This window comes from Lipomyces arxii, assembly GCF_038497795.1.
Source record: "Lipomyces arxii strain Phaff 12-163 unplaced genomic scaffold V1512scaffold_15, whole genome shotgun sequence".
In the NCBI taxonomy this organism is placed as follows: domain Eukaryota; kingdom Fungi; phylum Ascomycota; class Lipomycetes; order Lipomycetales; family Lipomycetaceae; genus Lipomyces; species Lipomyces arxii.
The window spans coordinates 174153-197647 of record NW_027117714.1 but is presented as its reverse complement, the minus strand read 5'-3'; the positions used below and the strand labels follow the sequence as shown (position 1 = coordinate 197647).

The 23495-nt window shown below is 41.3% G+C and overlaps 13 protein-coding genes across 13 annotated transcripts; 5 read left to right on the top strand and 8 right to left on the bottom strand.

Annotated features, from left to right (window-relative positions):
* Positions 1 to 566: 566 nt before the first annotated feature.
* V1512DRAFT_47546 (MBOAT, membrane-bound O-acyltransferase family-domain-containing protein) lies at positions 567 to 2715 on the bottom strand. Its single transcript, XM_066918407.1, has 6 exons — positions 2194 to 2715; positions 2105 to 2145; positions 1694 to 2060; positions 1261 to 1648; positions 941 to 1213; positions 567 to 894 (listed from the first exon to the last, which is right to left on the bottom strand). The coding sequence occupies exons 1-6, from the start codon at positions 2516 to 2518 to the stop codon at positions 702 to 704; spliced, it is 1587 nt and encodes a 528-aa protein (XP_066770307.1). The 5' UTR covers positions 2519 to 2715; the 3' UTR covers positions 567 to 701.
* On the bottom strand, positions 2716 to 5054 carry V1512DRAFT_47545 (uncharacterized protein). Its single transcript, XM_066918406.1, has 4 exons — positions 4807 to 5054; positions 4669 to 4754; positions 4009 to 4609; positions 2716 to 3957 (listed from the first exon to the last, which is right to left on the bottom strand). Exons 1-4 carry the CDS (start codon positions 4927 to 4929, stop codon positions 2914 to 2916), a joined length of 1854 nt encoding a protein of 617 aa, XP_066770306.1. The 5' UTR covers positions 4930 to 5054; the 3' UTR covers positions 2716 to 2913.
* Positions 5055 to 5063: 9 nt separating this feature from the next.
* V1512DRAFT_265795 (isocitrate lyase) lies at positions 5064 to 7088 on the top strand. Its single transcript, XM_066916972.1, has 3 exons — positions 5064 to 6249; positions 6298 to 6969; positions 7018 to 7088. Exons 1-3 carry the CDS (start codon positions 5223 to 5225, stop codon positions 7023 to 7025), a joined length of 1707 nt encoding a protein of 568 aa, XP_066770305.1. The 5' UTR covers positions 5064 to 5222; the 3' UTR covers positions 7026 to 7088.
* On the bottom strand, positions 7041 to 7408 carry V1512DRAFT_47551 (uncharacterized protein). Its single transcript, XM_066918408.1, has 2 exons — positions 7237 to 7408; positions 7041 to 7190 (listed from the first exon to the last, which is right to left on the bottom strand). Exons 1-2 carry the CDS (start codon positions 7294 to 7296, stop codon positions 7086 to 7088), a joined length of 165 nt encoding a protein of 54 aa, XP_066770304.1. The 5' UTR covers positions 7297 to 7408; the 3' UTR covers positions 7041 to 7085.
* Positions 7409 to 7701: 293 nt separating this feature from the next.
* V1512DRAFT_249046 (MmgE/PrpD family-domain-containing protein) lies at positions 7702 to 9249 on the top strand (the record flags this gene model as incomplete). Its single annotated transcript, XM_066914595.1, has 2 exons — positions 7702 to 7818; positions 7879 to 9249. The coding sequence occupies 2 exons, from the start codon at positions 7702 to 7704 to the stop codon at positions 9247 to 9249; spliced, it is 1488 nt and encodes a 495-aa protein (XP_066770303.1).
* Positions 9228 to 9826, bottom strand: V1512DRAFT_265791 (uncharacterized protein). Its single transcript, XM_066916971.1, has 2 exons — positions 9747 to 9826; positions 9228 to 9701 (listed from the first exon to the last, which is right to left on the bottom strand). The coding sequence occupies exons 1-2, from the start codon at positions 9792 to 9794 to the stop codon at positions 9294 to 9296; spliced, it is 456 nt and encodes a 151-aa protein (XP_066770302.1). The 5' UTR covers positions 9795 to 9826; the 3' UTR covers positions 9228 to 9293.
* A 54-nt stretch (positions 9827 to 9880) lies between these two features.
* Positions 9881 to 11726, bottom strand: V1512DRAFT_265788 (glycosyl hydrolase family 76-domain-containing protein). The gene is made up of 3 exons (XM_066916970.1): positions 11647 to 11726; positions 11224 to 11476; positions 9881 to 11177 (listed from the first exon to the last, which is right to left on the bottom strand). Exons 2-3 carry the CDS (start codon positions 11351 to 11353, stop codon positions 9931 to 9933), a joined length of 1377 nt encoding a protein of 458 aa, XP_066770301.1. The 5' UTR covers positions 11354 to 11476; positions 11647 to 11726; the 3' UTR covers positions 9881 to 9930.
* A 175-nt stretch (positions 11727 to 11901) lies between these two features.
* On the top strand, positions 11902 to 13382 carry V1512DRAFT_241679 (nucleoporin complex subunit 54-domain-containing protein). Its single transcript, XM_066914269.1, has 3 exons — positions 11902 to 12148; positions 12198 to 12856; positions 12908 to 13382. Exons 1-3 carry the CDS (start codon positions 11974 to 11976, stop codon positions 13040 to 13042), a joined length of 969 nt encoding a protein of 322 aa, XP_066770300.1. The 5' UTR covers positions 11902 to 11973; the 3' UTR covers positions 13043 to 13382.
* Positions 13105 to 13848, bottom strand: V1512DRAFT_210664 (uncharacterized protein; the record flags this gene model as incomplete). The annotated part of the gene is made up of 2 exons (XM_066913512.1): positions 13105 to 13494; positions 13546 to 13848. The coding sequence occupies 2 exons, from the start codon at positions 13846 to 13848 to the stop codon at positions 13105 to 13107; spliced, it is 693 nt and encodes a 230-aa protein (XP_066770299.1).
* Positions 13849 to 14535: 687 nt separating this feature from the next.
* Positions 14536 to 15716, bottom strand: V1512DRAFT_228293 (uncharacterized protein). Its single transcript, XM_066913890.1, has 3 exons — positions 15180 to 15716; positions 15020 to 15128; positions 14536 to 14971 (listed from the first exon to the last, which is right to left on the bottom strand). Exons 1-3 carry the CDS (start codon positions 15576 to 15578, stop codon positions 14811 to 14813), a joined length of 669 nt encoding a protein of 222 aa, XP_066770298.1. The 5' UTR covers positions 15579 to 15716; the 3' UTR covers positions 14536 to 14810.
* Positions 15717 to 17083: 1367 nt separating this feature from the next.
* V1512DRAFT_265782 (uncharacterized protein) lies at positions 17084 to 19280 on the bottom strand. Its single transcript, XM_066916969.1, has 2 exons — positions 18887 to 19280; positions 17084 to 18839 (listed from the first exon to the last, which is right to left on the bottom strand). The coding sequence occupies exons 1-2, from the start codon at positions 19237 to 19239 to the stop codon at positions 17240 to 17242; spliced, it is 1953 nt and encodes a 650-aa protein (XP_066770297.1). The 5' UTR covers positions 19240 to 19280; the 3' UTR covers positions 17084 to 17239.
* Positions 19281 to 19564: 284 nt separating this feature from the next.
* Positions 19565 to 20950, top strand: V1512DRAFT_265780 (uncharacterized protein). Its single transcript, XM_066916968.1, has one exon. It carries the CDS (start codon positions 19619 to 19621, stop codon positions 20582 to 20584), a length of 966 nt encoding a protein of 321 aa, XP_066770296.1. The 5' UTR covers positions 19565 to 19618; the 3' UTR covers positions 20585 to 20950.
* Positions 20922 to 23193, top strand: V1512DRAFT_249038 (fungal-specific transcription factor domain-containing protein; the record flags this gene model as incomplete). Its single annotated transcript, XM_066914594.1, has 5 exons — positions 20922 to 21641; positions 21688 to 21768; positions 21823 to 22403; positions 22446 to 22619; positions 22671 to 23193. 5 exons carry the CDS (start codon positions 20922 to 20924, stop codon positions 23191 to 23193), a joined length of 2079 nt encoding a protein of 692 aa, XP_066770295.1.
* Positions 23194 to 23495: the final 302 nt, after the last annotated feature.

Genomic DNA, 23495 nt, shown 5'->3' with positions numbered 1-23495 from the left:
AAACTAGAAATTCTTGTACGGGAAGAGGAAAGAAGCAAGAAGGAGGAAAGTGGGCGACGCTGCATATAACCATCACCGCTTATGCTGGTTGCCAACAGCAACGAACGCGTAAACAAAGTAAGACAAATATAAACAAACTACGACACACAACAAATCGCGTCTTTTAATAAATTTTTTTGCTTTTCTTACTGGTTTATTTTATATTCAATTTTATCTTGAACTATTTCCCATTTGATTTCGTCTTGAAATAACATCTGGATTCGTACGCACAGATATAACGTATTGTGGCGCTTCCCCTGAGCGGATCATGCACTGTTGACAGTGTACGAAATTGAAGTAAATGAAACCATAAAAACTGTTAAAATTCCTTAATTTCGCGTTCGCAGTAACTATTCCTTTGTTTTTTAAGTCATATAGTGAAAAAAGTAATTTTTTATGCAGCACTAACTGGAGAGAGAACACAGTTTAGGAAACATTTAATTTTTCAAAGTGAATTACGCTTTTATAAGCTCCAAAATTGAAAATGCCTAGATTCTTGTTTAAGTAATTTACGATAATTTAGTACTAAAGAATTCATTCCAAGAAATTAGATTATTGAGTTGACAGAACATAGCAAATAGTTTCATAATCGTAAAGAAAACTCACAGAACGCCTAAATTTTTATTTTCGACAAGCCCCCAGAATACCAACCAACTTAACACTCAAGGTTTTATTTTTCCCATACTCACATTCCATGCAAAGTAGTACAGCAACACACCCAATGGCTGGCCCATAAAAAAACTAACCCAAAAAATGCAATTGCCGATTGTTCCTGCCGTCGCAGTGTGCATCTTCTCCAACGGAGCAGTTGCTTGAATTAACGGGATCTGCAACAACATCGAGCAAAATGCAACACTAATAGACAATTAGTATAGCGGTTTCGTTATTCATATTAACGTACCCAATAATATTGTGGGTTGGAACTCCAACCGCCAATTCATGAAGCACTGCGCTGACTAGGAACACAGTCAAACTGGAGGAAACGCTGGTCCATCCTCGCTTCACAAGAGGTACATATATATGTCGTCGAAAATAGTTTGTCACAGGTTTGTTCCACAGTCTCCAATACTCGCCAACTGATTTGCTGTTCCACCAATCTTCGTAAAATTCGCGATCTCCAAATCGCATGACTTCCGCGAGAGCGTTTAATCCTGACTGAAATATGCAAAAGAAACTGTTATATAAGTATAAATCGACAAGAGAGCAAACAAATATACTAACCCAGCAAGCCATATAGCCATACTAATACTTGCCAGTTTCATTAGTCGTTCCATGATTGCCATAAACTCAAGGCTGCGAAAATGCACAAGACTGTTCTCAAGAGTTGGAACTGCATACTGAGCAGTCAGAAACCAAATCAAAAAAGACAAACCGATTATTTCAAGTATTCGCTTGGCAAAAAATACCGGTCTGAAGCTCGGAGACAGTGGGTAGACTGGCTGGTAGACTAGCGTTGGCGCCCACCAAAAGTAAGATAGATTTTTAATGTTGACATTTTGCGGATATGGAGCAGAGTTGTATAGTGGTGGAGTGGGAATTGAGTTTAGTAATGCCTCTCGCAAATCACGATTGGTAAGAGCAAAGGAAGCAACTTTCAAACAGACAACAACTTACAACGTTAGTCCTGCCACGATTTGAAATGCTATGTACATACCTGCATGTAGCTCACAGAAAGTTCCTAATAAAGGATGATAAATACTGTAATAAACCACGCCCGTCGTGAACCAAAGACAAGTCATCACGTTTACCAAATGCAAAAACACAACTAGCCGCCACATGTACTTTGGCTTGGGTCGCAAAAGAGCAATTGTACTTGCGTTGATGCCAAACTTGCCATTTAGCTGTTTCTGCTCTTGCTTCTCTTTAAGATGAGAAACGTAATTGACCGTAGGAATGGCAACTGCCTTTTCGATCAGGATCGCGACAAACAAGTGCAACGGGATTATAGCTGTTAGAAGTAGAAAGTAACCAATATCACGATGTGGTACTCCCAAACTAGAGAAACGTATAAGAACGCCGTACTTCAGAAATAAGCAAACATAAAACGACTATCTTATATACGCACTTTTGAATAGTTTTCAATGACCAAACGCAGGTTGCTCACGGCTTATAAAGTCAGTCTATGCAGCACATCAATAAAACTTGTAATCGTACCGAGCACAACTATAGCCAGATTGCGAAAACCGACGAAAGACGGTGTTGGTGCAGTGGATTCGTGAGAAAGAATGCTTCCTTGACTGGTCGAATGAATTGGATAGATGTGACTCAATTTATTTTTAAACCCTTCTCCATTCTTTTCAGAAGTAGTCTTGGTATTATCCTTGTCCGCGATAGAATTGGCTTGTGATTTGCCAACATTCTGTCTTCGTCGGGGACTACCGACATGGTTATACACTAGCGATGTTGACTGACTCTTATCCAGATCAGAAGCTAGAGAGCCAATATTTGTAGCAGTTGCTGCCCCAGTAACACTAGCCATATTTGATAAAAATGAACCAGTTATCAAAACAAAGATCTTTGCATCCCAAGTACGCGTGTGGCTTGCCGAGGTCTCCTTAAAAGTGACCACGTTGGATCGTACTGTTTGACGAGAAACTGGTGAAAAATTAAAATATAATAAACAGATTTAAATTGCAGTCATTAAATCAACAAAACTGGGTATTCAATTAAGCGCTCTTCCGGCCGCAATTAAGTGATTTTGAAGAGGCGCGCCTGAATTTTTGGCTTCTTGGAACCGAAAAGTGACTTCATACCCCAGCCCTGACAGCTTCGTTTATAGCCCTAAACCGATGAGATGGTCTTCCTCAAATTACCGAGCAATCGACACTACTTTAAAAACTTTCGATCATTTTACACAATAATGCATTGTCAACTTTAACCGAACAATGTCCGTTGCCCCTTTTCCAACTTTGGTACTTTGTTTCCAGAAGGCTGCGCTTCATTTGTCGCGTTTTGCCGTTTTCCTGTAGGTTTTGATTCCGGCTGAACGCCTGCTGTTGATTGAGTTTCGTGCTCATCTGCCTGCAGTTGCTCGGCAAGAGAGCGTGCAAAATGCCAGTCTTGATGCTCAAGCGAATGATCTATATTAATTCGCTGCGCACAATCGTCACATACAAACGAGTTAGCGTCCGATAGCTCATCATCGCCTTGATGATCTGATGCATCTGCAACACCTGCGTCTACTTCTTGCTTCTCTATAGGCTGCAAAAACGAATCCAGACCGACTGGTTGCTTTGGAGACGGCTCTTTAGTTGGAACCAGAAATGGGGTCTTCTTTGGTTTGACCAAGAATCCTTCTATGGCACGATTGCGCGTGATTGTAGAATCAAACCCCGTGACTCCAAGGCTGAGCTGATAGCAAGGATAAGCTCCTGGGCCTTCCTTCTCAAGCTGTCTCAATAAGGACTTTGCTGTATTGAATAGCGTCTCTTCTAAACTTGACGGTGGACAAGTAGGTATTGGACACTGCCTCGACCTAGCTCCTTCACCTGACTGGCGATGATGCAGAGTCATAGTAGTCGGCATTCGTATTTTTCCGTCACGGTCGCTATCTCTAACTTCCAAAATACGACCCATTATGTCCATCACAAATATCTGTAGCCATTTTTCTGCTTGATCTTTTGTTTTAATATTTGGACGAAAGTTTTTGGCTGAAAGCATGGATTTGATGGCCGGCCGTGGCTTAACATCGCTATGATCTTCACCGCGGATAACATGGTACAGCCAGTTTGCAGTCTCCTCTCCAAGTGCCGCAACCAAATCTGGCAATTGTATTTGTAGTAAAAACGGTATTGATCCAGACTCGGGCACGTCAAAAGCTTTTGTAATATCTTCACCTAGTTTTCCACCCAAACCGCGTAGTTTTGAGAATTTAACTGTCGCCATAAATCGAGACACAGCGCAGGGTCGTAATACTGTCTGTCGAGAACGTTAAAACATCGTTCATACCACATCGAACTAGACACTCACTTGGTTATTCGGTTTTTTGTAGCCACTGCACAGTTTGGCAAGAACTCTGTTTGGTGCAATACCAGCAGAACAAGTATATTTCATTTTTTCCCACACAGTAGTTCGTATTTCCTTGATGATTCTACTGGCGAAGAGAAAAACAACTTGATCCCAATCTTGATCTTCTTCATCAAGACTTTCGTCTTCACCAAGAGGTAGAAGCTCCCCTTCAAATCGCAAGTCCTTGGCTGCCATGTCTGGGAAAGGCAAAAAATCCTCTAATCTGTCCATTTCTTGCTTTGTTTCTGCCAACGTTGCTATGTCAGGAAACACCTTACATATTCGGCCATGTACCAGCTTGGATAAATCGAAAAATGCTTCATCAAGACCGCCATATTCGACTTTTTCACATAGCGAATAAAATATGTCAAATATAAGTTTGCTTTGTCGACGATAAGGATCTAGTGATACTTTGTGTGCTCTTATATCTGGATCTGAATGATACGCCCACTGTGTATCACCTTCTTTCCAAGTCGCGACATGCGCCAGCACAAGATCTGGACATTTCTTTTTTGCTTCGGTAATATCCTCATGACGTGTGATTCCAAATTTTCGGGCTGCACTGTTCGATAATCAGTCGAATCACAATTAAACATAGTTTATTCAAGGTCGCCGCCATACTAATTTACAGCAATTAAACCGCGCCATTGCTGACAAGCCAAAGGTACGTCTGGGTCAAGACCGAGTCTGACAGTCTCACATTGCGCCTAATAGTATTAATACGAATCACTATTATATGATTTGTTTAGTTTAACATACGTAAAACGCGTCGAGATCAACATGTGCTATCGTACGTAAAGGCGTATTCGAACTATATTTGCGAAGAGCATCAAATTGAGCAAATGTAAATCTTGATTGTTTACTTCTTGACGCGTGTTCCATAAGAAAAAAGACGCGTCAGACGCGATTTTGCTTGTATTTTCTTTTTGCCCAAAAATGTCCCGGGCACGGAGTTTCAGCTGATCGGCAACCTCCGTTTAAAGCTTAACTTCAAATGTGGAATTGCCGACTGACCGGTCATTTCCCCCGCGAATCAGCCGAGCCGCAGGCTACTTCGTGAGCCGATTACTACGCAACATACTCCACTCTGGTGATGGTATATCAAGACCCTTAAACTCATGTATTGGGACCAAATAGTCGTCAGAGTCACAAAAGGCATTAAGTAACTTAAGAGAATGCAGCGTGCTCATCGTCTATCTCGTGGTTTCGCAACACTGTCATCTCGTATGTCACCTTCATTATCTCAGTTTCCATATCCTACGTTAGATCAAGAAACAGCTTATTTAGAAAATCAGATTAAAGAGATTGAAGAATGGTGGGCAAGTCCAAGGTTTAAAGGAATTTTTCGTCCTTATACTGCGCGTGATGTTGCAACAAAGCGAGGAACACTTGGAGCTCCAAATCCATATCCGTCATCTATTCAGGCAGACAAATTGTTTGCTTTATACACCAAGAGAGCAGCGCAGAAACTTCCTGTCCATACTATGGGTGCGATTGATCCGGTGCAAATGACTCAGATGGCCCAGAATCAAGAAGTACTTTACGTGTCAGGCTGGGCCTGCTCTTCTGTGTTGACAACTACAAATGAAGTATCTCCTGATCTTGGCGATTATCCATACGACACGGTTCCAAATCAGGTTGACCGTCTGTTTCGTGCACAGCAATTGCATGATAGACGTGCTTGGGACGAATGGATGGTACTTTCTCCCGAGGAGCGTGCGAATAGAACGGCCAATGGTAAAGGCAGAATTGACTATCTTCGACCGATTGTTGCAGATGCTGACACTGGCCACGGTGGACTATCTGCTGTCATGAAACTTGCGAAACTGTTTGCAGAAAAAGGTGCCGCGGCAATTCACATGGAGGATCAGCTTCATGGCGGAAAGAAATGCGGTCATTTGGCAGGTAAGGTCGTTGTTCCCCATTCTACCCATGTGTCGAGACTAATTGCAACTCGTATGCAATGGGATATTATGGGGACCAACAACCTTCTAATTGCTCGTACTGATGCCGAGTCGGCAAAGCTGCTTTCCTCTTCCGTGGATCCGGCTGATCACGAATTTATTCTGGGGGTAACCAAGAAAATCAAGCCTCTGGCTCAGGTACTCACAGAAGCTGAGCAGAGCGGTATATCGTCTGCTGGGCTGAATGACCTTGAAAGTCAGTGGCTGAAGAATGCGGAACTTGTTACTTTTGACGAAGGTATGTATGTTGTTTATGGATCAAAGATGTACTAATACTTATTGAAAGCTGTGTCTAACGCTTTGAAAGCAGTACAAAAGTCGGACATGCTTGACGCTTATCTGAGTGAGAGTAAAGGTTTGTCTAATTATTACGCAAGGGAACTCGCTACCAAGTACTTGGGATCGGAATCCAATTTTTTCTTTGACTGGGATATTCCACGTACTAGAGAGGGCCATTATCCTGTCAAAGATGGAATGGCACCTGCTTTAAAGCGAGTGTTGGCATACGCACCCCATGCTGATTTACTTTGGCTCGAAACCAAGACGCCGGACGTCGAACAAGCTAAAGCAATGGCTGCTGCAATTCATGAAAAGTTTCCCGGTAAATGGCTTGTATACAATCTTAGTCCTTCTTTTAATTGGAGTGCTCATGGCTTCAGTGATGACGATCTGAAGAACTTTGTCTGGGAGCTTGGGAAAGCAGGTTTTGTCATGCAAATAATTTCTCTAGCTGGACTACACAGCGGTGCAATGATCACATATGAGCTGTCAAAGCGATTTAAAATAGAGGGAATGAAGGCTTACGTTGATCTCATTCAACGCCGCGAGAAAGAGATTGGTTGCGATGTGTTGACCCACCAGAAATGGTCTGGAGCCAACTATGTTGATTCCATCCTACAAAATGTACAAGGAGGAAGCTCGAGTACGAGTAGTATTGGCGCTGACTCGACTGAGCATAGTAAGTCGTTTGTGAGAGTTGTTTGAGCAAGTCACTAACTCAATTCAGGTTTCTAATCGCTCATAAAAAACGCAACTCGTATAGCAGTAGTTGCAATCTATATGATAACTTATTATTCATTTTTGAGTTCCCTCAGCCCCTTTGCGAATTTCCTTTAAAAACTCAAGTAATTTGCTTCTCATCTTTGTTGCCATGTCGTTTGGATTTCCTGACGGAGGAGGCTATTGACAACTCAGTGTACCGAGAGCATTAAATCACCAAACTTACCAGTTGATCTAGTAGAAACTCTGCCTCTTCAATTGACAAAACCAATGGTCCTCTGTTCATCGTTACTTTTATTCTGATTTTGAACTGAAGACTATAAATTGACGTCCTCCCCCCTTGGTCGGCAAAATCTCCAACAACTAAAGGGTTGGGGTAACACAGGCTCCGCGCAAAGTGCGGCTCAGATTAAACTCTCAATCCAGTTCCGGCGTCGCCTCGGTACCCCGTGGGGGAGTAGCCGTAGCCCCGTGGATGATATCTTTATAAAGACGAGATCATGGACTAATAATGATCGCGCGAGTGCTTTTTTACTCACACCAAAATCATCTCCAAATCTCTATGATTCGGCGCACCGCCCTGATTCGTGCTCTGAATAGCTCCCCCGCACAAATTGTCTCTCGAGCTCTGCCGTCGACTTTTTCCGTTCTTACCCCACCTATTAAGCTTCCACTCCGTCAGTTTTCTGCTATGACTGTTTTTAAATCAGCGGCCATTATCACTGATAATGTCAGACCTGAACCTGATCAAGCGCTCACGGACATTGCTGACTATGTGCATTCGTACAAAGTAGATAGTCCTCTCGCGGTATATATTTTGATCTGCTACTTCATTGTAATCTATTACATTTACTAATGTGTGCAATAGATTGAGACTGCTCGATTATGCTTGTTAGATACAATCGGATGCGGATTGGAAGCATTGAAGTATGATAACTGTGCTGCACTCGTTGGACCTGTTGTGCCAGGGACTGTTGTTCCTTCCGGTACAAAAGTGCCGGGAACGTCTCACCAGCTTGATCCAGTTCGTGGAGCATTTGCAATTGGAACTATTATTAGATGGTTGGATTATAATGACTGCTGGCTTGCTGCAGAGTGGGGCCATCCGTCTGATAATTTGGGTGGCATTTTAGCTGTTGCAGACTGGCTTACTCGAACTTCCAAAGAAAGCGGGACTTCTGTTGTTCGTTTTGCTAGAGAAATTAAGATTAGCGAGGTTCTCGAAGGAATGATAAAAGCGCATGAAATTCAAGGAAACTTGGCTATCTTGAACTCTTTCAATGCGGTCGGTCTTGACCATGTGGTCTTGGTTAAAGTTGCAACCACTGCAGTTGTTTCAAAAATGATTGGACTTTCTCGGGATCAAACAATTGATGCAATTTCACAGGCTTGGGTTGATGGCCAATCCCTTCGTACATACCGTCATGCCCCAAATACCGGCTCGCGCAAGTCCTGGGCTGCCGGCGATGCTGGATCTCGTGCAGTAAATTTGGCACTCATGGTCCAGAAAGGCGAAGCTGGCCTTCCGTCTGTGTTGACTGCTCCCACGTGGGGATTTTACGATGTACTTTTTAAAGGCAGGCCCTTTGAATTTCAGCGTCCTTATGGCTCTTATGTGATGGAAAATGTGCTGTTCAAGATCTCTTACCCTGCCGAGTTCCACGCGCAAACTGCGGTAGAAGCAGCAATGACTCTCTTTGGAAAGTTGCAGTCAATGGGTAAGACGGCTAAAGACATTAAAGCAATTCATATCCGCACTCAAGAGGCTGGTAACCGCATCATCAACAAAAATGGACCCCTGTACAATTACGCGGATAGAGATCATTGCATTCAATACATGATTGCAATCCCGTTGCTTCATGGTCGTCTCACTGCTGATGATTATTCAGATGCCGTTGCCGCAGATCCGGCTATAGACGAGTTGCGATCTAAAATGACATGCACTGAAGATGAGTCTTTTACCGTTGATTATCATGCGGTTGACAAGCGGTTCATTGGAAATGCAGTTAAAATTACACTCAATGACGGGACGGTTCTCGAAGAAGAAGTTCATTATCCTATCGGTCACCGTTTGAGACGCGCCGAGGGTACTCCTGTTTTGCTTGCTAAGTTTGAACGACACGTTCGCGGCAGATTTGCGGACGAAAGCCAGGTGCAGAGCATCTTATCCAAATCAGACTCGGTTGCTAGTCTTGACGTTGACGAATACGTTGATTTGTTCGTTAAGAAAATTGATTAGATCGATTATAGTGCTCCAGATTTTAACCATTCTTTTATTACACTTTACAGTCTTGACTTGTTTCTCAAAAACTCTAAAGTTTGATCAATCCCACCAGCCTTGACAAAGGCTCTTTCTAGCTTCAAGGCAAGATCAATATCACCTGCAACTTTAATTTTACCAGTAGTCACCCCCTTAATACCAGTAAGACTACCCGTGATAAACTTGATCAAATTGCGATCTTCCAACTCGAGTACGACTATTGGAGCCGAGACGGCTTTTTTGGATAATGCCGGCACAGCCTGATGAGATACGCTAGGAGGCCGGTTTTGTCCGCTAAATAGAAGCGACCATTCGTCGACAATTTTGCCATCGACCAAAATAGAAAATATAAACAGTCCAGTCAAAGATCCTACAGCGCTAGGATTTTCTATAAATCGCTTAGACAATTCGGGAAAAAGCACACTGGAAGTCTAAATTGATCAACTTTGTTAATTGTAAATTTACAGACAACATACTAATGGCTTCTTAGTGACCGAAGATTTACGAGCGTGTGGAGACTGCATTTTGATTTTGGTGTTGCAATTAGAAGAGATTGAATCGGAAAATGACGACGATGCATAGCGTTCACGGGCGTTTTCCCCGCAAAATGTCAAATAAAAACCTTAAACTTTATTTCTAGATAAAACCCAAAAATCTAAATTACAGAGCCATCCACCAAGTCGCGCCAAGCATCATTAGCAAAATCACACTCGTTACAATTCCTGCACCAGCCCGATCGGCGGTTGTAGTAACCGAAGACCTAGATGTCCTGCCAGAAGAGTTACCAGGCGATGAGCCACCATTTGCAGCTGTGTACGGCGCAGGTACAGTATGAACCAACAAGTTTTGAGTAACCTCTAAAGCCGACATTTGTTGGCCTAAACCCCACGAATTGTCCCATCCATCAACAATCCAAGACGTGCCACACGTCACCCCATCAGAGCCTCCGGTACATGATTGCGCAACACCGGCTGCTGTTTGTGTGAGGTGGGTTTGAATTGTGTCTGCTGTAAACGGTGCCAACACGGCTGTCAATCCTAAAAATCGACCCATGTACGCTTTGAAAGATTTTTGATCAGTGTCGCAAGTATTCGATTGTTCGCAAGCGGCTTCGAATAACACTCCGGTATCACTTTTAAAGAAAACCGATATTCCATCCAAAATATTTTGTGTCCGCTGCTGCCATACATCGGACTCAGTATAATTGTACAAATAAGCCGAGCCTGCCAAAAAAATAGCAGCATTGTATGTCCACTGCAAATCCGTAATCTCTGTACAATTATCGCTGGTGTCACCACCGTCGTAAAAATAATAATTCTCGGTGTCTAGCAGTCCAACACCTTCAGTCCAATCCCAAGTTCGCTCTGCCCATTCAATATAAGTTGCATTCTCAGTGTATCTTGCAAGCCTAGCAGCCATCATAAATAAACCGGCATTCGAAATTGTGTTCTTGTAGTCGTAACCATTGTTAAATTGGAAGATCTGCCATCGCAGTCCACCACCACATGTAGAAGTGTCCCATCGCTGAGCCATTGAGTCGAAAACTGTCTGAGCAAGCTCTAACCACTGAGGCTGATCTCTAGGCGGATTCGTAAAGTTGCGTTCTGCAGCTGCCATAACTGTGAAGCCCCAAAAAGCTTGATCGTCGTTTCCTTCAGATGTGGTCTGATTACTTGGCATATAATTCCAGTCGTTTCCAACTTGAAAAAGCAAAGATGATGACACCAAGTCGTTATAGGTTTCATCCCCCGTATAAAACCAATAATCCAGCAAACTTCCCCAAGCACCACCAGCTTCCCACCAGTAATATGGACCCACGAACATTCCAGGAGTCTGACCAGTCTGATTACCATTGTAGTATGTCATTAGGCCATGAGCAAAAACCCAAGACGCGTGTTTTATAGAGTCTAATTACTATTAATAGCAGCTAAACACTACCTTGTGCGAACATACCAACATCGTTGACGTCTATATCAATCGCTCCAACTTTACTAGGCGCGAATACTAGTAATATTGGCCAAAGTACCAGCTGTAAAAATGAAAATAACGAAATAAAGCGAGAGACGTGAACAGAAAAAATCATTGTGAAATCACGTAAATGATGACGTTGCTTAACCAAGGAGTTATCCCAGGCGTTATAAACAAATTATCCGGATCAACGCGGTAACGAATTGTACGATATGAACGATGGTAAACAGCAGCGAGACTATAGACGGTCAGTGGATAGAAACTTTTTAAGCAAAATAGAAAGATCGCATAAGCCTTTGAGGAGTGGAAAATGGAAGGCAAAGAAAGCTTTTGAATGAATTTGCCAGCGGGACCTGACTTGGTCACACCGTGTTCAGGTACCAAAATAAAAACTGTTTCTAAATATACCTTTCACTGCTGCTGTAACAAAAACAAATATACGCGCTTATGCCATAAACCTAATATTTTGATTAACCGTACCTTGTCCCTGAGCATCGGCGTGACGAGCTGCCCAGACAATTTAAGTAAAAATAGCGCATTAGGAGAATTCACCCCTGCATTCGGCTGTTTGCACCCAAAATAGATAACAAAATATAATTCAGGTTATCATACCCTTACAGCTTACATTATTGTTTACCTAACTAAATTTGACGCGAATTTATTCAACAATAGCAATCAACACTTTACACTATACATTAGTAATAATAGCAGCAGATAATTGGATAGTGTATTTGAATGGCATTTAATTTTGGAGCTTCTCAGTCAGCTCCCCTGAACAATAGTTTTCAATCTACACAGCAACCATCACAGCAATCAAGTATATATCTGCCGAGACCAAATGCTCAACAATCTTTACTAGGAAACTCGGTGTATTCAAGTTCTGTTTACAATAATCAATCTAATACTGCTGGTAAATACATACTGAATTTTTTTGTCTATGGTACTGATTGACGTAATAGCATCAACACCAGCCATCATAGATCAACTACAAAAGATCAAATCATCATGGGATCCGTTATCTCCTGATTGCGCGTTTCAATACTTTTTCTATAACAAAGTAGCCCCAGAGCAGTCAATTTTTTACGGAAAACCTGCAGCGTACGATCAATTACAATGGGATGCTGCCATAGCCGCTCGACCTGATGCAAGTTCAGTACCCGTACTGGCAGTTGGATTTGCTGATTTGCAAAAACGCGTGACTTATCAAGAACAACAGGTTGTGGCGTATAGAAGTCGGATGCACGAGATAAATACGAGACTGACGGACCTTATCAGGCGACATGATCTTTACTCCACAGTTCGCATTTCAGAACTAAAAGCCAGACATACATCATTATCGCATCGAACAATGAGTTTAGCTGTGAAGATACAAGTTTTGAAAAGTAGAGGATATGCCTTAAGACCAGACGAAGAGCTTTTAAAGCGAAAGTTTGAAGCTTTAACTAGTGCACTTGGAGATCCAGCCGTTTTCGGAAAACTTAACGAAGTCTGGGCAAGGATGACAATCGTCAAGAATAGAATAACGTTACTCAACGAACAAACTAATCAAACGGGAGAGCAGTGGCGTAACGCTATTGACCAAGGTCGCGACGAAGATCAGCTGGAAAAGATTGCTCGCGTGAGTCACTTGCAACAAATTTACGTCTAGTATTACTAAGAACTTTTTTAGATCCTAAAGGGACAACAAGCAGGTTTGATATATCTTGCTCAAATTCTACAACAGGATACGCTGGAAGTAAATAAACTTATTGGCAAGTTAAAGGGAGAAGATCGAGAAGACGAAAAGATTAGAGGACAACGGTGAATGCATGATAATATAAATCTATATACAGTGAGATTTCATGACAGCTCGAAGGGGGTGCCATTTTATTTTAGAAATCCGTTGAAGTTCAGCGTCAAGCGATCTCCTGCCTGTTTCAAATTCCGAACCGTTTCGTCAAAAGACTTCCCGGTCATGTCGCTGTCTTGCAATTTTCTCTCTGTTTCAGGTGTTTTCCACTGATGCAGCTTCAATGAAAGCTCTAAGCCGGCTTGTTCGAGCGGTATTGTATGCCGCTCAACGTCAAACACGCGATGTGCCAATTCTTCAATTCCCATACTTTGCTGCTGCACTTTTCGTGCATATCCATTACTGTCAAACTTGTCAATATCCAGAAAAGGCTGAAAACTTATAAACAATTTGTCATAGACTTCATCATCAGGATCATTGAATGTCACCGTGGTGTACCCGATATTAGAAGCCTTGTAAACGTAACGCTGCTCGACATTAGCACACATATAGAGTCAACTACAACTTGTCGTCATCACCTTCAAGCATTTGTATTCTACAAGCTCCCCAAATTTAGAGAGGAAGTCCATGAAATTTACAGACTCGCGTCCGACTGAAAAAGGTGGCCAGTACTTGATTGCAAACCGTTTATAATCAGCGTTCACGGGTCCATTGTATACATCGTCCATCTGCTCGAACCGCTTTTTGAGTAGTTCAGCACGAAGTTTAATCAATGTTCGTTGGCTGTTTGATAATGCTTTGTCATTTGCTAAAGCATGCAGTCTTTGATTGTGTGTAGAAACCACATCATAGAACTCGTCAGCAGGTTCGAATCCGTACATGTCCATCATATCATCTATGTTCTGTATCCAGTTCTCTTCATTACTTGTCAAGTTCTGCTTAAGTTCCGGTAACCGATCATGATCTGTAGCTACAGGCACTGTGCGACTGTGTATTGAAAACTGGTGATGACGCTCATTCGAAACACTCTGACTGGATTGCCGATATAACTTGTTTGGATAATTATAATTCATGTTTCCACGGTCGTCACGGTTTTCATGATCAAAGTCATTGCCTTGAGTATTTAAGTCATAGTCCTCAGACTCCCCATGATTGCGATTGCTAGCTTTCAGGTCGTAAAATTCTCGACTCCGATGGTCACGAGTCTTTCCAGTCGAATCAAGACTAGCTTTGCCAGAACCACGTCCAGTTTTACTCGAGTTATGACCTCGACTTTTGGAACCACGGCTTGAAGCAGCACTCTTTCTGTATGACCTTAAAAACAAAATAGATTGCGTCGATACTATCTCTGTAAATGAATTTGCATGCCAGCCCTTTGACTGTAATCTGGGACTATGGCAAAGCGATTCTGGACTTGGCAAGTCGCATCTTAAATGTCTGACTGGCGTTCGCGCACAGAGACGAAACATTTAAAACGCAATAATATATTCACAAAAGCATGCAATAGTACGTTATATAGTTATATAGTTACACAATTTATCAAAACTTCGTCGCAAAATTCTTTGGCATCGGGATTCGTGTGTAAAATTGGAAGCCGCATACTCTGTGGTCTTGGACATATGGGATAGACAGCATCATTTACGTATAAAAGCCGGGACATGACGGTGATACCGGGACATGACGGTGATATCTAAGTGAAGACAGGATCTTATGTACAAGCGCGTTTGTCCCGATGCTCCATATCATAATACTATTTCTATAAAGTAGAAAGTATATACTTAGAGCGAAAGAAACCCGATCTACTTTATCTGGCTTTGGCAAATATAGACATAATCCACATGTGTTAGTGTTTTCGATTTCGTGAGTTTCCCTTCGCCGATGGCTCCGTTGAAGAAGATCCAGACGCTTTGCCGGCAAGATATCCCGCTACGTCAAAGTTCATCGCATTTGATACACTCGGCATCGATACTGCTTGGCTTTGCATCTCCTTCAATTCCTCGGGATCTGATAGCTAGTTAACAAGAGTAAAAACTATAAAAGAGTCTTATATACCAATTGAGCTGGCAATCTTAGGTACCACTACCACCATTATAAGAGTCAATAAAGCTACTATGAGCATCGGGTTTTTGAATAGTTTGAAAATATTAAATCCTTCCCGATTCTGCGGTACATTAGAAATCGAATAAGTTGAACTAGATAGTGATTTGCATACCTGATAATAAATAGCGGATCCCAAAGGCTTCAGTTCAATTGGATATGGTTGTCGATTGCCTTTCACATCCCATTCACTGCCCTTATGTGTCAAAAATACCTCGACACCACCGTCGAGTACATCAATCCTGAAAACAGGGAAAACATGTTCAATTGAGTGCACAGACAAAACATAAGATCCTTCAGTCACATTTGAAAAAAGAAACGCCTCTCCATCATTCATAACGTAAGTTTTCTTAAAAGTGTCCGCTGACCGAAGGGTGATCTCTGTCGAGGGACTAAACACTAATGGTGGACCATTGGAAATGCCTGAATCCAGAAACCCTCGTATACTGTATGCAGAAGCTATATGTATATACAATGCAAATAGAGCAAGTACGGCAGATAATGTGCGAGCCATTATATCAATTTGGTTTCCTCAAACAATTGAAACTTTTTAGAATTGACGATAAATAATTGACTATTAAAATCTTGGACAGGTAATGATTAATTAGAAGGAAGTTTGATTATTGTTGAACATTTACTGAGAACAGAACACACAATAAATCAAAGCACAGTACCCAGTGTTCCTTGTAATCATGATGACTGGATGTACTAAACCCGTTGTGTAAACAATCATCTTTACCCGTGGGGTTTGTACTAACTAATTCATGCAAATGCTACGATCATCATTTCTGCGAATTGTATAATCGCAATGAAACAGAGTCTGACTAGTTTGTGCTTGTACGAATGTGTTTATTCATATTGAAACTGAGTAGATTTTACAGTTTCTGTTCCATCAACAAGAATATCTAAGTCTCAGTTCAACTAAACTGATTTTAAATTGGTTTCAAAATGCTCCAACGATTTCAGCCTGTTATCTGTTTAAAGCCCTTTCGGAGCTTTATTCAAAGGTAAAATGTAATAACAGCTCGCTGATCTTGATGCAGTTTATAGCTATCAAATCAATGAGATCAATCACTATAGAGGAATAGTACAGATATGCTCGTATGACAAGCATTATATACTGGAACGTGCTATCAATTGCCTAACAAAGTATACATTGGTTCGTTGCACAGGCTCAAGACCATAGTTAGAATTGGCACTTGTTCCACCACCACTATCTTCCTCTAACTTTTATTATGTGAAGGAGAGCCGTACCTGATCAATTATTTTACACAAAGAAAGCAACTAAAGATCATCTTTTAACAGAAGTGAATCCAAAGACAATGGGATAGAAACCGTATAAATATTTCGTTCATTATTAAAAGTGGTGTATATAGATAGCTTTGATTGACTCAGTCAGTGCACTGACTCTGAGCGCAGCTTCCAAAGCTTGGCTCCAACTTAAAAGCAATTTAGAATTCCCTTTATCAGCCTTTTATTAAATGTTCTACGCCAGATTGGATCAAATAATACACCTTACTCATTTTTGTCCTTGAACCTTTTTGCTCTTGCAGAGGTCTGAGTCTATTGCACACAACCGCATGCTTTGAAGTTTGTTTGTTTCTGTCTGCTCATTCTATTCTGTTCATTTTCTTGTCTTATTTTTAAAGCGTATAGCACTCTTCTCTTCACTTTCTTGGTTTGAGATTCATCGGTTATGATCGGATCTTGGCAACAGATTGATAACACAACGACTGTATGAAAATGATTATCTGCTATCAGTTTTTTTCATCTATTGAAGAACTCACGACTATGAATGGTAGTTGTTTTGCTAATCACCACTCGCTGCTCGGCACGGTTTTAAAACGTGTTATTGAACTACAAGATACGTTTTCTGAAGAGATTAAACGGCTGGCTTGGATATGATTGCGAAGCCCAACAGGATAGACTGGCAATGCTAAAAGCCATGACTCCAAAGGAACGAGCCACGAGATTCGCAGATTTGATTATGAAGTGAGGAGCTGATGGTTATTTAACAATACCATTTTTAAGATCGCCGTAACATAGTCAGATACAAATCGATTGCAACTTATTACACCCAAAGATATTTAATTCTAGTTAGATCAAAAGAATCATACTCTAACACGATGTGTGATCCTCTATCACAACTCTGTAATGCAATAAACTTGAAACCCATTAAAGAGGTAAAGATGACAAAAAATCAAAGTTTTCTAAATCTAATGGTTGAAGCAGATCGACCGAAAATAGATCGTAATGTAGTTCTTCTTCCCGTGATCCAGATCCATGGTTCGACGGAACTGCTCTTCGAACAGCGCACTTGTCAAGCATTTCTTTTAGTCCTCGTGTAATTCTATGAACGAGATGTTGACGTGCACACGGAGAGTGACTGAAAACATCGACAACTTGGGTAATGACGCTAAATACCATACTTTGATCAATTTCAACATACTGCGTATACCTAGAGGACACTTTGAGAAGGAAAACAGCAGCAAAGGTGTACATCGTGTGAAAAAAATGCGGGACGCCAACTAATCCGGCACGTAACTCTTCAGAATTCAGCAATGCACGAAGAATAGCAAATGCCGTTGATATCGCGCATTGAGCTATATCATCCAGTTCGCGTAGCATGCCGACACCTTCATCCTCTTTATTAAAAGTTAATCCGCGGAATGCATGGGAACAAAGATAGAATTTCGCAAAACGGTATTGAACTTGGACGGCTTCTGACGGAAAATTTCCCAACACAGCATTACGAGCTAACTTCCCCGACCACATCATACCCCATCGATCAACTTGGATAATAAATTCACGCAACTGGGGAACCAGCATCAATGGAATCGGCTTTGTCGTATCAAGCCCATACAATTCCCGTGCGCGACTTATTATAAGCAGTAGATCGATGTGGCTTACACAGCGCGAATCAGCATCTGTGATGAAACTTGACAAACAGTGCTGCTGCCATCGAACATAATCAGAAGTTACGCCAGATGGAGGTACTCCTTGCAAAATTGATATCTGTTCATTGCAAAGGTAGGTAAGCAACCAAAGTTGGGAATGCTCGAATTCGGCACGGTTAAAAGTAGGCTGATTGAGATGAGCTTTGTGATACTGCATGGAGATGGCTTTGCGAATAGCCAGTCCTGCTAGCATCCACGAACTGTCAGACAACCAGTATGTTCCAATACATAATGCTAGAATATCGCTTTCAGCTAGTCGAGGCTTGAACATGACACTAATCATCATAACGCGCAATTCTCCATTCAGTCTTTCATATATCTCTGATCCAAATGGATCATGAATTGCAGCAACTAAGCATATCATAAGAGCAAGTAAAGTAGAAGATTTTCTAACTGCGGCAAAATTGTGAAATTTTCCTAGGTGACCGTAAAAATAATGATCAATTCTATTTATGTAAAGATTGGCAAGGCGTTCCGCATCAGAAACACTTATTATACCCTTTGAAACAAAGTCAGGTTGGATCAAAAACCCAGAGCTTTCTTGCTCAGTATCATTTCCGTCACGAAAAGCCTTAGGTCGAGTTACCTCGTACAGTGATTGAATAGGAGCAGTCGCCACGCTTTCCGGAGTTGGTGCTGTAATTTCAAGCTCACCGTCTTCATCAATTACTTCTGGTGATAATTTAACATCAACTGCTTGAATCAAATTATCTGATTCGTCAGAAGACAGATTCACGGTTGATAGCGAGAGAGCTTGTCTAGTATCATTGAGTGCCACTTCTAATTTTGCTATATGACGCATCGCTCGAGCATTCCATCTGTATAGATATTAGATTTTGCACCTTTGGACAAAAAAAGTACGAACAGCGACTGATCTCTCATCAAACTTTGAAGCGTCTTATTTGGAGAACAAAACAATCCTCGCTCTGCGCACCTTCTGCATGGCTGACCTTGAGCACCCATCACGCATTTGATTTTTTGCTTTCTGCATGCTGGACATGCTTTAGACTTTCGTGTCGTAACTGCAATTGCGTCTGCTTCAGACGTGTCTATATTGTTAAAAATTTGAGCTTTTGCTTGACCAGCCGCTGGACTTTTCTGCTTGTCGAGAATTGTATTTGGACTTTCTGACAAAGTGTCAGTCTCTGAATTCTCTGACTTTGCATTATCGTTTGAACTCGGGGCTAATTGTCTCCATTCTTGATTGGATTCTATCATATTTTATTGTCCCTGCATTAGTGGAGTCTACAGTCTTGAACATGGTTTTTAAATTATTGCTTTAAAGGATCCGTGGTGTGGGGTAGCTTGATTATTGTGATTGGTTCCAAAATAGAGATATACTGTATTATTACTATTCATGTGCTAATTTGGACTAATATATATTAATTAGCAGACTAATATTTGAGCCGCACGCTATTTATACCGGTGCTATCCCCGGACTCGGGGAGATACTAAAATTACTGTTGGTACTCCGATGGCGGAGTCCGGGGATGAATCCGAGAAGAGTGGAAGCAGTTGCCTAGCTATAAATATCCGTTTAGAATGTTTTTGACTGTATTAAATATCACAGTATCTATTTAGTTCTAATCAGGTAAACATGAAGATACTTATCACAGGTGCTGCTGGTTTTGTAGGTCAGTTATTGGCTACAGAACTTTTGAATGATGGCAATAGTGAAGTAGTACTAGCTGATGTTATCAAACCGCCTATTCCAACTAGCTGCAAATATCCTAAAAAGGCTTCTTCAATCAAAGTTGATCTGTTGACTGGTGCATCAGATGTAATTACAGAAGATTTGGATGCAGTGTTCGTATTCCACGGTATAATGTCTGCTGGATCAGAAGAAAACTTTGAACTGGGAATCACTGTCAACATTGACTCATCTCGCGCTCTTTTAGATGCTATACGACAAAAGAGACCAGGTATTCGTGTCATCTACGCGTCAAGTCAAGCAGTCTATGGCTTACCTCTACCCGAGACCGTAGACGAGTCAATTGTCCCAACTCCTCAATCTTCTTATGGTGCAGAAAAACTGGTTTGCGAGACTCTGATTAACGAATATACCCGCCGCGGCTTCATTGATGGCTTTGCTCTAAGATTTCCAACTATTTCTGTTCGTCCTGGTCGGCCAACAGCTGCTGCTTCTTCTTTTTTGTCTGGTATGATTCGTGAACCGCTTAATGGCGTACCTTGCGTTATTCCGGTCGTTGATCGATCATTTGTTTCTTGGATTTGCTCTCCAAAAACTCTGGTCGCCAATCTCAAACACGCTCTCACCGTTGCATCAGATTTGCTTCCACCTCATATTCGAATTGTTAATCTTCCGGGAATCGGAGTCTCAGTGCAAGATATGATGAATGCTCTAAGCGAAATTGCTGGACCTGATATCTTAAAGTTATTATCAGAAGAAGAACAGCCAGCTTTAAAAGAAATTCTCTACTCTTGGCCGACCAAATTCGACAATGCCCGGGCTTATAGTATGGGATTCAAGCCAGACCAGTCCTTCGTGGAAACTGTTAAAGATTTCCAATTTTCCATGAAGATTTCTAATGCCGCCTTATAATGAGGAACTTCGCATAGGATCTGGTGGCAAATATGGTGTATATCTGGCTCATTTCAATTGAGATCATAGTAAGCTTATGATCGTCTTAATTAGCATAATTACCTATTGTTAAAATTTTTTGGTGATGACTTTTCGCAGCAGAAATGTAGCATAAAGATCCATTAAAGTTAAAGACAGCATAGCTTTCGAGCTAAAGTTTGTACCCCACTAAATATCCGAGATTTCAAAACAAATGTTGGGCATGACTAGTCAATTCAGCAACAGATCTTAATTGGCACTTTTGCACTCGTTTCTTTATATTATGCCTAGTATAACTTAAATTCAAGCCAGTTTGAGCATGAGTGTACCGTTAGTTGCATCGTCCATATATTGGAACGAAAGCCAACGTCAACAGCTCCGACGAGCAGCACGGGCTTGTGCTGGATGTCATGCTAGAAAAGTTCGCTGTGATGCGCAGAAACTCGGTACTCCGTGCTCCAATTGCCGAAATGATAATCATGAGTGTTATATGGAGCCAAAAAAGAGGCGGAAGAGTAGAAAGGATAATGTTTTTGTTAAAGTACAAAATGTAAAGCAACCGCTTGACAATGCAGCGGAGGACTTACAAGCTTTTTCTGCAAGAATTGAACAAGTGAACCAAAATGCTTCTTCGTCAATGCAGCCTATGGCGCAAGGGCTTCCCCGACTTCAGGTCCCACATTACCACCACTTCTTGCTAAAATACGCTCACGTTACAATTGTTGATCAATCGGAGAACAGGAAGCGGCCGACTCTTCTTTCACATCTAGAGGGTCGTCAAAATATCAAGTCACTATCAGATAAATCTTGTATATCTGATGATTTCGGCCTTAAAAACAAGGAAATCTCTCATGTGCTACCATATGAAATTATGTCTGAACTAGTATCCTGCTATTTTAGCATAGTTCATCCTTTCTTTCCATTGATTGACAAGGTGGCATTTCTGCACAGTTTTTCTTTATTAGAAAGCTGTCCTAATGTGTCGGAATCTAGCTCAAGATCGATTTTGCTTCAAGCTGTTTTGTTTTCTGCCAGTAATGTAAGTTTAATTCATGCTCTTGTTTGAAGTGGCTAAGTGAATCCAGGTAGCACCTATTGATTTGTTAAAGCGCACTAAGTTTGACTCACGCAAGCAAACGCAACGAATTTTATATAACCAAGTAGTGGTAAGAATTTATATTAGAAACTAGATTTAATTTATACTCATGGCGTGTGATAAGAATCTATATCACTCTGGAAATGAACAAGACGACATTCTTACAATTCAGGCACTGTTATTAATAAGCCATTATTTTCCATCAATGACTGATCAAAGGCATTCGTGGCATTGGGTCAATCAAGCAATTACTTTAGCGCAATCTAATGGTTTACATCGTCATACCGAGAATGTTCTGCAACAACAGGTTTGGGCGCGTACTTGGTGGGCTTGTCTGGTTCGCGATCGGCTGATATCTATTGGCAATGGCAGACCAATGCATATTAACAGTCTTGACTGTGATGTTAAAGAGTTGGCTATTGGTGATTTAGTTGAGCCAGGAGATGGCGAGCATGAGATCACTTTGAAGATGCTTTTTATTGAGTTTGTCCGCCTGTGCCAGTGTATGGAAGGTGTGCTGAATTTGCATAAGCCTGGGTCTGCTGCAGGAAATAATTTGACTGAAGAAATAAGAATCTGCTCTACCGCATTGGAAACGTGGTATGAGAATTTAGCACAAGAAGCAAGACGAAACGAAGAAGCTTCCATTGATGGATCAGAGAGAGTCATAGACTTTTACCGTTCATTGTTGCATGCATTATACAAGTAAGCAGTAAAATTTTCATCGAGGATGCTACTGACATTAAGCCAAAGCACTACTGTTGTTGCGTTGTTTCAGCCTTATCACATACTAGAAAGTTCTCAAAGTACAGCCTTTTATCAATACGCGCATCAAAAAGTTAGGAAAGCTGCAGCTGATACTAGCGATTTGCTTGCCAATCTTGTTGCAAAGGACTTGACAGTTTTTTGTCCATCTTACGGGTAATGAGAAGTTTCTTTGCAAAGCATTTATAGGCTAATCAAAGGATTTAGTGTGACAATCACAATTCCACCTTTAATTATTCATTTGTTGGACCTTCGCGCAGCTCAATCTGTAAATGACAAGAGAATTAGTTTGGGTCGATATAACGATTGCATGTTGTTTTTGTCGAAACTTAGTAACAAATTCTGGCACGCTGGTTTTTATTACGACTTTTTTGAGCTTGCCGCATTGGATCAGAATAAATTGGATACTTCGCGTGAGGGCAGCATCCAAGTACAGTTTGTGAAACCACAATGGCATTCGGTTAGAGCTGAGACAGATATTACCGGTAAATCTTCAAAGTTAATAGGAATGCAATCGTCTTATTCAAACTCCTCTGTGTCTACCTTGGAGCCGTCAACTACTGTTGAAAGTGATAAGAGAGCCAAAGCAGCTACAGATATCAATAGTATCAATAACGTAGACCCATGGGTAGGTTTTGATGGTTATGATATGACAAAAGATTTGGAATTGCAATTTGAAGATTGGTTGGGTGCGCAGGAACGATTTCAAAGTATTTTCCCATCTGGATAGTTTTCAGTTCGATGGCAGTCTCTTTATCTTGAAATGTTTTACTCCAATCACTGATGCAACTGAAGTAAATGCTGGTACCGGCACATCGCACGTCAGTAGATATAGCAAGAGCTTTAGGTTCTCATTATCAGTGAGTCGTTTGGTGCTCTAAGCTTTATCTCTATGCCTCTAAGAGATCGTTACTCACACTTTAAATTGACGAAATGCACTTAGACTATGTGCTTCTCGTTTAGTGCTAAGTTTTTGTTCCCATTGCGAGTCTAGACAAAAAAAGAAAACAACTCACATCTCTACATGTGCTC